Source organism: Schistocerca nitens, chromosome 3 (genome assembly GCF_023898315.1).
Source record: "Schistocerca nitens isolate TAMUIC-IGC-003100 chromosome 3, iqSchNite1.1, whole genome shotgun sequence".
In the NCBI taxonomy this organism is placed as follows: domain Eukaryota; kingdom Metazoa; phylum Arthropoda; class Insecta; order Orthoptera; family Acrididae; genus Schistocerca; species Schistocerca nitens.
In genome coordinates this window covers 625,497,445-625,510,783 of record NC_064616.1, presented here as the reverse complement: position 1 = coordinate 625,510,783, position 13,339 = coordinate 625,497,445, and the positions used below count along the sequence as shown (strand labels likewise).

The following is a 13,339-nucleotide window of genomic DNA, read 5'->3' as shown; positions in this document are numbered from 1 at the left end:
TCACACTTAATGGGATGAAAATGGACGGAACGGAATATTAAAACATTTCCCAGTGGATGTATAACAGCTGCATTCTCGCAGGGCATCAAAGGAAGGGGACATCAAAGACAAAGTCTCTCGAGAATAAAATCTGCTAACATCGGAAGTAAACGTATTTTGGCTCACTCGCTCTTGCTGTAGTAGTGGTTTTGCGTTCTCTTAGTCTTTATTTTATTATTTTGCGGTGTTTTAGCAACCTATTGCAAGTGTTTCATAACGACTTGAAATTTTTTTATATTTGATGTCGTGCAATAAGAGATGCTAAATGCTTAAAAGTGATAAATTATTTATAATATTTAGATCTACTGAAGGAGAAAAACGTACTTATTTCCAACGTTGTTTGTGACATAGGAAAAAAAAGATAATAGCTAAGTACATCATTCTCCATGTATTCCTTTGTAAATATTGTTTTATGTAATTGTGTGTAGTGTACCACATATATTTTCGCTAGTAAATAAATGTAGATGTTTTTAAATGTCGTTTCACTTGGCAACAGACCATAGAAAATTAATCAAGAACGTCTGTGACGAAGTTTGCTTTGACCATTAATAAATTTTATTGTCGTTAGTCCCTTAATTCTCATACTATATTCTGACTTTTGATCACGAATGTTATCTCGTAATCACTCCTCCACCGTAAGCTACTGGCCTAACTGAACTGACACCGTTTTGACGGTCCGCCTAGTTTGAACACCCCACCATGTGACTATGATGTTTCGTTCCATCCCGTTGACGTCTGTTTTGGATCGGCCTCGAATCGACCTGTATCTCATACACTTACGGTCGTTCAACACTGCACACTTTGTGAATCGACACATCATATCGCACCGCTAGAAATGCCATGCAACATATTTCAGCGATAATTGTACTGATTCATTTATAAAATACGTTATTTATCCATAATAGTAGATGCTGTAGGGTAGTTTGAATGATTTGTTTTCTGTGCTCTGTTTAGTATGTACATTATATAATGGAGTTTAGGGGAATCCCCGTTATGTATCAACAAAGATTCATTGAGCAACGCACTCATAGCGTCTCTGGAGTCTGGATTTGGTTAAGGAGGAAACGGGAAGGGACTCAGTCAGCCACAAGCTCAGCCGGCGTGAGGATGGTGTTCGTGCGATGTGTTGTGTTGTATTCTCTTGTGGGAATGCTCTTGTTGTTCGGTAGATTTACCGAACAGCTAAGGTGAGATAATCATCAATACATATTTACGTTGTTCTGGTTTTGGTTCTCCTCTTTAGCGCAGAAAATAACCAACAGGTAAATTTGTGCTATGTTTAGCTTTCAAAAGTACCGAAATTAATTAATCCCAATACAATAACGTATTCATGTAATATTTTACACCCCCTTGGCATACCGTTGGTAGGTTGCCTGTAGACCAATTTACCTTAATTATCCTACAGGTTTTACTTACAGCCGGTTTATTTCGGGGGTGGGGGGATGAGTAAAAAAGAATGTACAGATTGTAGGCTGTAACTTGACACCAAAAAATCACTTCTCAGCTAAGACCTGGAGACTGCCATCAATATGGGATACTTCTGCATACATAGTTGAGTAATAAATAATACTAACATGTAGGAGTGGGATAACAGAAGTCCTGGAGCTTAGAGTTCACTGATTGAATACAAACACTTATTTACTGAGAAAGCTTTTAACTCACTGTGGGACAGCTTTACTTTGCAATTTTCAAAGGTATGTGACAAGTTTGTGAGCCATATCTGCCATCAAGGACTTTTGTCTGTTATTTTTAATTTTGACCTCAGCCTGAAGTAGTTACCTATACTTTTGGTGTTGTAATTATATGTGTCACTGTCCTCACTTACTGTGTTTTTGCTGTTCATAACATGTAAACAGTTTATACAAATATAAGGAATATATAGTTAAATATTTATGTTGGGCAAAGGGTCCACAACAGGACTCACTGGAACTTAGACCATGCATTTATCTAATTGCTCTTTTCTGCATCCCAATACCAATAGTCTATGCAGGTGTAGATATGCCATGCCATAGAGTCCCACAATTCAGTACCATAATTAAGAAATGTGTAAGTTGTTCCATAGTAGATTACAGAGTAATACTATTGCTCTTACATAACATGGAATAAATAATAATTTTCTTTCTAGCATACCTCTCAAGAGGATGAAATCACCCCTACACATGATGATGGAAGTTGGGACTGATTTTGAACAAGTTGAAGAGCTAGAGAGAGCAATGTGGAACAAGCCACCGAAGCCCAAATATAATGATTCTGTTGCCTTGTTTAAATACCTTGATGTAAGTGTTTCATAAGTGTATCTGTCACATTAACAATTTGTGTTGCATGGTATGTTGTGTGGTATTGCTCAGAACTGCCACAAGATTTACACACGGTGTTAATAATGCCACTTCAAGTTGCAGTTGGAGCTTAAGTTGAGTTTCTACTTTGAAAACTTGACATGCACACCTCCACTGCAAAAATTCTTACTGGCATTATGTTGGACACTCTGTCAAGACAGTAGAACAAATATTAAAGGATGTTTCACGATCTGGTATCATGTCTTTTCCCTCATCACTGTCCAGAAACTATTACTGCTGTCAGTTAGTACTGTCAGGTGGGAATTCATTCATTCTCCTTCCACATGTTCACATGCACAGTGCTTGATTTATTTAAGTCTGCTTAAGTAGGTTGTGTTAGGACAAGGGAGTGGCTTCATCTGTAACTACATGCTTATGTTATGAGTGTCTTTGGAATTAGTGGAGAGAATTTTATGGCAATAGATATTCAAAGAAGAGGGAATTACAAGAGAATGTAAGGTAATTTTTTTAAAGACTGAACATAAGATCTCAGTCTCTGTCCTATTATATGTTACTGCCCCTATGTCATCTACATTAAATGTGTATGATACAGAACTAAATGCAGTAATTCTAATGTCAAAATGTACAGTTATTTAGTTGTGTGAGTGATAGGTGGCTCATTCTAGAATTTGACAATTCCTTTTTCATAATGTATTAGTTTTAATGAAACATCATTTGCTATACCCCCCTTACTAAGCTCTGTATGGGCTTACAAATGACCATGTGATTGTAAAGCTGTACCAGTTTTTTAAAAGCACTGTGAATTCAGCACAATAACTGTGGCTACTTAATATAAATGTTATAATGAAGAAGCAATAACATATTTAATTTTTCTCTGAGTTAGGCTTCACAGTCACCTGAATGCACATTTTCATTTGTACACCAAGCATTGAAAGGGATTCAAATTGTTTCTCCTTCATTCAACAATGATTTGCAAGCTACTTTTTGTCAAATCGTATATAATTCTTTAATTGATGTATACATTTACCCTTGGTAGTTTCTGTTAGAAGTTCTCTCTGTGTCAATTTCAGTTTTATTAGCACTACTCAAAATTGTGGAGCTATAATCAGCAGTACTTCCACTGATGTGTGTCCATAAAATGTCTGAACAGTAGTTGGTGTTTAAAGCTGTTGGTGGGGATTGTGAATGTGCAGGAGTTCAGTGCATTTGGAAATCTAACTTCATTCTTCTTTTAGCAGTCTCAAAGTGGAAGTATATTCCTAAATACTAAAATATTCTTGGGAATAATACAGATCACATACTGCCAGTGTTTCCCTATAAAAGTGTTTCTCCTTGCAGTAAGAAACCTTTCTTCAGAGGACATCCCATCCCATTTCCTTGTTCCACAAATGACAGTATTATGTACCACCTTGCTTGTGTTGTTAGCTGTTGTATACTTGAATATAAACAGATATTCATAAGCCTGAGAAGTGCCCATTTTTTTTTTTTTTTAAGGGAAAAACCTGTGCCTAGGAGATGGTACATTCCAAGTGAAATGCCAAAAATTCAGTTTGTGCCTTCAGTTTAAAAGCCTGAAATACATTCTAAAAACTCGACTCAGTAAAAGACAACTATTTATCACTTGGTTCTGAAGTATTCTTCACTATTCTTTTGAGATATATTTGATACAAAATAACAATAGATTCCATAACAATTCAGACACTTATTTTCATTTCTATTCCCTTTATTTATTTCATTGTGATTCTTACTACCTACTGAAATCAAAGGTGTGATCTATATGCCTTGTGTGGCAAGAATAGAAGAAAATGTTGAATTTTTTAACCACTGTTCAGATATTAACCAGCACTTTTTCATCTCCAGACTGTCATATTAATCACCAAACCATTAGATCAGTTGCATTAAGTTTTTATTAGCATTTTAGGTTTTTACTCAGTAGACTGCAGATTATGAACTGTCAGAAAACACTTGAATTGTGTATCATTTCTGGAGCAGTTATAGTAATATCTTGTCATTTTCATTTGAGGTTTTCACTTATTTTTGAGCCCAGTAGTGCCAGGGATGTTGCACAAGCATGTAACGACTCACCATCCTAGCATTTTCTTCATGAGCATTTTTGACACCTCTCGCCAGTAGTTCATAATTTCCTTGACTGAACACAGGTGATTAATAATTTGCTATTAATTCTTCATGGTCAGTGTAGTGAACCAGGACTCTCTCTCTCTCTCTCTCTCTCTCTCTCTCTCTCTCTCTCTCTCTCTCTCTCTCCTGTGTGTGTGTGTGTGTGTGTGTGTGTGTGTGTGTGTGTGTGTGTGTGCATGCTTTTGTGGTATATAGAACATTTTGGGAATGTATGAATGAAAAGTAAGAATGATTTCTATTCTTGTTTTTCACAAGATTAAGGACTGAACAAGTAAATCATTTATGTACACTAACCCATGTGCAAAAGTTGAACGATATTTGATATCTATGAAAAATCATTGTGACACTGTGCAGGAAGTGGGAAACAGATAAGAAATACACCAGTATAAGACCACGTAACAGTTTCTGTGTGCAGAGGTCTTGTATTAGTTATAATTGCATGTTACTGGAAGTTGGCAAGCAGCATTTGAATTACAGGGAATATGATGTTACATGTGACTGGATAATTGGCAGATTAAAGGCCAGCCATCCACAGTAACCACAAGGTGGACTGAGTTGAATGTTACCTGTGGCACCATTTCAAGATTGTGGAGATGATTCCAAGGAAAAGGAAACACTAAGTGGCCCTATGGGCAAGGACTGCCGCATATTAAAGCCCAGTATTAGACTCGTTATGCTTCCTTAACTGCCCAAGGATGTCCAGTTAGTACAGCAGATGTCCTGCCTGTAGACCTAACTGCAAATTCTGCATCATTTATGTACCTTCAGATTGTGTTTCATCAGCTTGAAGAGGCTGCACAATGACCCACCAGATTCATTCTCCTTGTAGAAAGATACTGTGCACCTCACCATTAAGCTATCCAAGCTCAACTCACGGCCAGACCCAAATTTCCATATGTCGAAAACCATGTGTCTACATCCTGTACTCGTTCGTTCATTATGTGTCACATCCCCCCATATGGGGGAGATATTTTACTTGAAAGTCGCTTGCTCGGCATTGGCACATAAATAAAATATTGCAGGCTCTGTATTATTTTGAATTACAATGTGAAGTTCCTTTGGACATGCATACATGTCTGAAGGAACTTTACATCATAATTCAGAATAATACATGCACTGCTATATCATAAAATGTCATTGGCAAACCTTTGAGTTTTTATTTCTTCTCTCTGTACTTTAATTCCTACTCCAAATTTTCCTTTTTTTTCCCTTACTGCTTGGTAACTGTACAGATTGATTAACATCAGGGATAGGCTACGACCCTGTCTTTATCCCTTCTCAACCACTGTTTCCATTTCAAGCCCCTCAACCTGGTTTCTGTACAACCTGTAAACAGTTTTTTGCTTCCTATATTTTATCCCTGCAACCTTCAGAATTTCAAAGACAGTGTTCCAGTCAACATTGACAAAAGCTTTCTGTAAGTCTACAAATGTTATAAACATATATTTGCCTTTCCTTAACCCATCTTCTAAGATAAGTCATAGGGTCAGTATTGCCTTGCATCTTCCTACATTTTTCCGTAATCCAAATTGGGATGGGTTACGCCATCCCATGTGGGGTTTCTGGACCCCCTCAGGCACCTCCCCAACACTGATATTAGAATATAAGGAAAACTCAGTTCTGAACTTCAAATAGAAGTCACTACATCTACAGCTGCATACATACTCTGCAAGCCACCACATGGTGCATGGCAGAGGGTACATTGTACCACTACTAGACATTCCTTTCCCTGTTCCACTCACAAATGGAATGAGGGGCAAACTACTACCTATACACCTCCATATGATTTCTAATTTCTCTTGTCTTGTCTTGTGGTCTTTACGCAAAACGTGTGTTTGTGGCAATAGAATCTTACCATAGTCAGCCACAAAAGCCAGTTCTCTGAATTTTCTCTATATTGTTTCATGAAAAGAACATAGTCTTCTCCCCACAGATCCTCATTTGAGATCACAAAGCATCTTTGTAGTATTCACATGTTGATTGAAACTACTGGTAACAATTCTAGCAGCTCACATTTGAATTGTTTTGCCACCTTCCTTTAATCTGAGTTGGTGCAGCTCCCAAACACTTGGGCTGTCCACAAGGAAGGTCATACTAGTGTTCTACATGCCATCTGCTCTGTGGATGAACTACATGTTCCTCAAATTCTCCCAATAAACCTAAATTAACCATTCACTTTCCCTATTCCCAACCTTACATGCTTATTCCTTTTCATATTTAATTGACATGACTGTGTCAAGCAGCATTCCACTAATACTGTATTTGACCATAAAGGTTTGTTTTTCCTACTCATCAATGTTAATTACCATTTTTCTACATTTAGAGTAAGCTGCCATTTCGCATACCAAATAGATATTTGAAATTGATTGCATATGCAAAAGTTTGGGAATAAATAACTGGCAAGAGGCAGCACAAGACAGGAGCATCTGGAGGAATGATGTGAGATTGGCATGGGAGCTTAGAGTCCCTTTGAAGCCTACTACTACTACTACTACTACTACTGCTACTAATAGATATTTTGTGTAAGTCATCCTGTACCCTAAAGTCACTCACTGACATCACTTTCTCATACAATATAGCATCATCAGCAAAGAGTTATAGATTGCTGCTCACCCTACCCATCAGATTGTCGATGCATACATAGAACAGGCAGTCCTATCACACTTCCTTGGGGCACTCCTGATGATACTCTAGTCTTTTATGAATGTGCACTGTCGAGGAGAACATACTGGGTTCAATTACTTAAGAAGCCTTCATGCCATTCATATATCTGTGAATCTATTTCATATGCTCAGACCTTCGTTAACTGTCTGGAGTGGGGCACAGATTCTGCCTGTTGCCCTCTATGCTAGTTCACAGGACATTGTGTGAGAAAAGAACGAGCTGAATTTCGTGGGAACAATGCTTTCTAAATCAGTGCTGATTAGCAGACAGAAGCATTTCTATCTGGAGGGCTACATGTTAGCTAAAGATGCTAATATAAAATAAGGTATTACATATTACTGGGGCGCCAAATATATTTATTCCAGTCTGTTTCAATCAGTGAAGAACTGACAATGTCAAAGTTGCAAATCTGGGAAAATGAACACTATTACTTCGCATGTGGCATTCCCTGTATGCCTTAATGGCAGGCACGAGACACTGTATGTTACTGATAAGATGTGTGAGCCAGGATGAACTGCTTCTTCCGTTTAGAATGGGACCAGTATCCCTACAAGATGTGAGAAGGCATGAAAGGGAGAAGGTGTTGTTAATTATAGGGAGAACCATCATTGTCCATTAAACAACTTGGTGCAATGGCTAAGGTGGTGGACTCTTTATTTGGGAGGACTGTAGGCTCAAATCCAAATCTCACCATACAAATTTAAGCTTTCCAAGGTTTCCTTAAATCACTGAAGTTGACTTCTGGAATGATTTCTTTGAAAAGGACATAGCCAGTTTCTTTTCTGAAATCTGAGCCAGTGTTTTGCTTCCAGTGATAATCATTGATGGAATGCTAAACTGGAACCTTCCTTCATGAGCGAGGTAATGAAGCCACATAAAATAGCTACTGTCCTGTAAATTCAGCATATGTGTAGTATGTTTGCTGAGGGGTTTTGCACAAGATATTAATAGAATTTAGCAGCGTTTCACTGACTATACCTTTCACCTCAATTCAGAGACTATCTTCAGCCACTTCTGAAATATGTTCAGAGTTATGACTGCCACTAATCTTGCTTGTATCATGAAAGCAAGAATCATAATTTGCAGCATTGTTCCCAGGGCTTATCGTGGTCTTATGTTTTGGAATGGGATGGGGCCCCTAAACCTGAGGCTCTGTCAACCGTGTGACAACTTTGGATTTAGCTTTCTGTAACTGCAGTATTTGGACGGAGAGCTACAAGGCTCCCCTGACTAGGTCAAGCATACATTACTCTGGTAAGAAATTGCATGCAGCACTCATATGATCAGAGTTATACTAAGTTTGACACATTGAGCACCAACTTGTAGACACTCCCAGGGCAGTAAACTGATCTTCTCATTCATCATGGCAGAGGAGGAAAATACTTCCTTGTAGGCCAGTCATAGAAAATAGACCTCATTGACTCAACACAGCTGTCAGAGCATCCAAGGTTAAGTTCAAGCATTATTCACAAGAACAGTATTAATTTACACATAGTGCTGCAAACAGAAATCTAGCTACAACCAGATGTATGCTATAGTGAAATTCTTCTGTTGTGAATAGAACATAGGTAAGCTATATAGCTAAACTGGATGCCAGTGTAGATTGTACGTTAACTACGGTCAAACCTCTGTTAAATTACTTTTATATATGATCAAAAATTTAAGTGGATGGCTCTGTTGCCTCAACTGTCAAAAGTGGTGGAATGCATCAAAGAAAATCTGAAGGTTATTGCATGTATAGTTCTTTTTTGTGCCATAGTAATGGGAGGTAATTTCAATCTCTCAAAGGCTGATAGGAATGCACACATTTAGTATATAAAAATTGCAGTACAAAGCAAAAATGTTAACTAAGTTGTTAGGTGAGGAACAAAAAGATTCTTTTTTCAAGCTCTTGGTGGTTAGACAGTTTTAAAACACGAGATGCTAATGCTCTGGACGTCCTGGCAATGAACAGGCCTGAACTCATGCATTTCATTTGTGTAGAGGAAGGAGTAAACACCTGCAAGGCTATTATAGCATCAGTCTAGATGAAAAAAGCATTTACATTTATACTCCACAAGCCACCCAATGGTGTGTGGCAGAGGGCACTTTACGTGCCACTGTCATTACCTCCCTTTCCTGTTCCAGTCGCATATGGTTCGCGGGAAGAACGACTGCTGGAAAGCCTCCGTGCGCACTCGAATCTCTCTAATTTTACATTCGTGATCTCCTCAGGAGGTATAAGTAGGGGAAAGCAATATACTCGATACCTCATCCAGAAACGCACCCTCTCGAAATCTGGACAGCAAGCTACACCTCGATGCAGAGTGCCTCTCTTGCAGAGTCTGCCACTTGAGTTTGCTAAACATCTCCGTAACGCTATCACGCTTACCAAATAACCCTGTGACAAAACGCGCCACTCTTCTTTGGATCTTCTCTATCTCCTCTGTCAACCCGACGTGGTACGGATCCCACACTGATGAGCAGTACTCAAGTATAGGTCGAACGAGTGTTTTGTAAGCCACCTCCTTTGTTGATGGACTACATTTTCTAAGGACTCTCCCAATGAATCTCAACCTGGCACCCGCCTTACCGACAATTAATTTTATATGATCATTCCACTTCAAATCATTCTGTACGCATACTCCCAGATATTTTACAGAAGTAACTGCTACCAGTGTTTGTTCCACTATCATATAATCATACAATAAAGGATCCTTCTTTCTATGTATTTGCAATACATTAAATTTGTCTATGTTATGGGTCAGTTGCCACTCCCTGCACCAAGTGCCTATCCACTGCAGATCTTCCTGCATTTCGCTGCAATTTTCTAATGCTGCAACTTCTCTGTATACTACAGCATCATCCGCGAAAAGCCGCATGGAACTTCCGACACTATCTACATTAAGAGAGACAGGGAAATAATATTGACAATAAATTACAGGATGGAACTGTGTGCTAATTTCTGTTGCTGTCAACAGCATACTTTCAGTTATGGGGTGGAAATATGAATGATGTATGGCAAAAATTAAAGTATACTGTAGGAACTGCACTAGAGAAGTACAGTAAAACTCCAGTTAACCTAACTCAGATCAACTGAAACCTGCATCACCCAAAATGCCTCCAAAAATGACAAAACCAAAAATCAGTATTGTACTGCACGGAAATAATTTGAGGATGAGAATGTTATGGAGGGGTGGGCGCCCGACCTTGAGTTGCTTCACCAGCCACTAACTCACCAGTCTAAGTATAGCTACACTGCTAACAATGATGAATTCAAGTGGTTGTTTACTTCTGTTGTATGTGTATTTTTATACTATGGCAACTAAGCGGAAGTGTTTTGCGATTACTTTCACTGATAAATTAGTTGCTATCAAAGAAGTTGGGAAAGAAAGTTTACTGAAAACTGTCGTGGATAATCACAGAGTTGGTGTTTCTATTGTTTGGAGTGGAGGAAGTCTAAGTTTCTAGAGCAAGCTGTGATAAATCTTTGCAAAAAACACTGAAAATGTCTGACTCTGAAAAAGTAGGCAGAGCTCTTTATCTTTGGTTCGCCCAAAAACAAGAAAAAGGCATGCTTGTCAGTGGCCAGATAATGCAATAAAAAGCTAAAATGTTTACTAACTTGTTTTCAAGCTCTGGGTGGTTAGACAGGTTTACAAACAGAGCATTCAGCAATGTATTGTATGTGGAGGAAAGTTATTAGCAGACCCAGATGGAGTTGACATTTTGAAAACAGAATTTTAAGATTACAGTCGATGTTAGACTAAGGGCCATATTTACAATGCTAATAAAATGGTTGTTAACTTTAAGATATTAACTGCAGCATCACTAGCTTTCTTGAAAGGAAGGTCTACCTCAGGACACAAAATGAAAAAAAAAGAATGGAAAACAGATCTTTTGGCATCAGACATTTATGGCACACATAGACTGCCCCCAATATGTTATCAGGAAGTTAAAAAACCTCGAGCATTGAAAGATGTTCCCAAAATACAGTATCAGATTTTTATAGAGCCCAGAAAACTTCTTGGGCATCTAGTGAACTCTTTGCCGGATGTTTTAGCAATCAGTTGTACCGAAAGTTGAAAAGTTTTTAACTAAAAAAGGCTTCTCTAAAGTACTGAAATTAAAAAGTGTGAATTTGTTGTTTTTTTCCTTCCCCAAGAAATAGCAGTATAATTCAGACAGTGGATCAGGGCTTAATAGCAGCATTTAAATGCCACTACTGTGGGCTATTTGTGAAAACCATCGTGCAAGGTAGTGACACACGAAACAAAAACATGAATTAAATGATGAATTGATTGTCGTGGATCATTCACAAAAAGTCATGAACCAAGAAATTGTAGAAACAACCTTCCAAAAATACGTACTAATTACGAAACAAACTACTGCAGTACTTATTAGATATTCATAGCTTAACCAAAAAAATTGATATCTGAAATGGCTTACCCCCTTTAGTTTGGTTAACCAGGGTTGTACTGTGATAGTGGATGGCAGGAAAAGTTGACAATGATTTGGCATAAGTAGGTCTCCATATGTTCAGCAATCAAATAAAAGCATTGTTGGAACAGTATGCTGGTGATATTCTTCCTGTATGAGTTCTTGTCGTTTCAGACTGAGCAAGGCAATCTGTTATAAAGTATGCTTTCTATATCCCTCTGTCTCCATCTTTTCAGATGAATGTTAGTAGTCCCAGAAGTACCCTCCGCCACACACCGTTAGGTGACTTGTGGGAGTATGATGTAGATGTACCACTAGTGCAAGCATAGTGATTGTGTACATCCTTTTTTTCCTCCATATCACTGTAGTTTTTATTCAGAAATGAAAGTTACTAAGACATATATAGGCAGTATTCCCTGTTCTCTGGAATTTAAAGAATGTTGGTTCTACATATGCTGTACAATTATTTGATGGGCAGAACATCATATGAGCTGTTTTATCCTTATTGAGCAAGAAATTGTTATCATAGAGCCATTACAAGGACCTGTCACTGCTGCCAGCTACGTTAACTCCCACCTGCTCTGGAGAGATGTTGAGAGAGTGGAGGCTCATATCATTGGTGATTAATATGCGTGCTGTTCATGAATATTGGTGCTGTTGATTGTAGGTTTTATGGGAGTTCATTAATAAGAATAAAGAGGTTTGATCATAGGGTTTGAGCTTTTTGGGACACCTGAAGTGAATGATTATCTCTGAATGGGTTGTTCTTTTGTCCTGTGATGTTACTGCTACTGGGTGTCCACTTTTTGATAGGTATGACTGAAACTACTCATTGCAGACTCATCAAATGCCTTTCAAGGTGAATGAAAAGCCAAGAAGCATCACGTGTTTCATTAAGTGTATATACACTATGTGATCAAAAGTATCCGGACACCAGGCTGAAAATGACTTAGAAGTTTGTGGCGCCCTCCATCGGTAATGCTGGAATTCAATATGGTGTAGGCCTACCCTTAGCTTTGAGGACAGCTTCCAATCTCGCAGGCATATGTTCAATCAGGAGCTGGAAGGTTTCTTTGCGAATGGCAGCCCATTCTTCATGGATTGCTGCACTGAGGAGAATTATTGATGTCGGTCGGTAAGGACTGGCACAAAGTCGGCATTCCAAAACATCCCAAAGGTGTTTCGTAGGATTCAGGTGAGGACTCTGTGCAGGCCAGTCCATTACAGGGATATTATTGTTGTGTAACCACTCTGCCACAGGCCGTGCATTATGAACAGGTGCTCAATTGTGTTGAAAGATGCATTTGCCATCCCTGAATTGCTCTTCAATAGTGGGAAACAAGAAGCTGCTTAAAACATCAATGTAGACCTATGCCGTGATAGTACCATGGAAAAAAACAAGGGGTGCAAGCCCCCTCCATGAAAAACATGACCACACCATAACACCACCGCCTCCAAATTTTACTGCTGGCACTACATACACTGGCAGATGAAGTTCACAGGGCATTCGCCATACCAACACGCTGCCATTGGATCGCCACATTGTGTACCGTGATTCATCACTCCACACAAAATTTTTCCAGTGTTCATTTGTCCAATGTTTATGCTCCTTATACCAAGCAAGGCGTCATTTGGCATTTACCAGTGTGATGTGTGACGTATGACGTATGAGCAGCAGCTTGACCATGAAATCCAAGTTTTCTCACCTCCCGCCTTGCTGTCGTAGTACTTACAGTTGATTCTGATGCAGTTTGGAATTCTTGCGTGATGGTCTGGATAGA

The 13,339-nt window shown here is 38.7% G+C and overlaps 1 protein-coding gene across 1 annotated transcript in view; it reads left to right on the top strand.

Annotated features, from left to right (window-relative positions):
- The first annotated feature begins 1,068 nt into the window (after positions 1–1,068).
- Positions 1,069–13,339, top strand: part of LOC126248571 (lysosomal aspartic protease-like) — a 45,994-nt gene continuing 33,723 nt past the window's right edge. The window contains exons 1-2 of the mRNA XM_049949675.1: positions 1,069–1,226; positions 2,165–2,315. Of these exons, the coding sequence (XP_049805632.1) occupies positions 1,147–1,226; positions 2,165–2,315 (231 nt within the window). The 5' untranslated portion in view covers positions 1,069–1,146. The remainder of the gene's footprint in view (positions 1,227–2,164; positions 2,316–13,339) is intronic.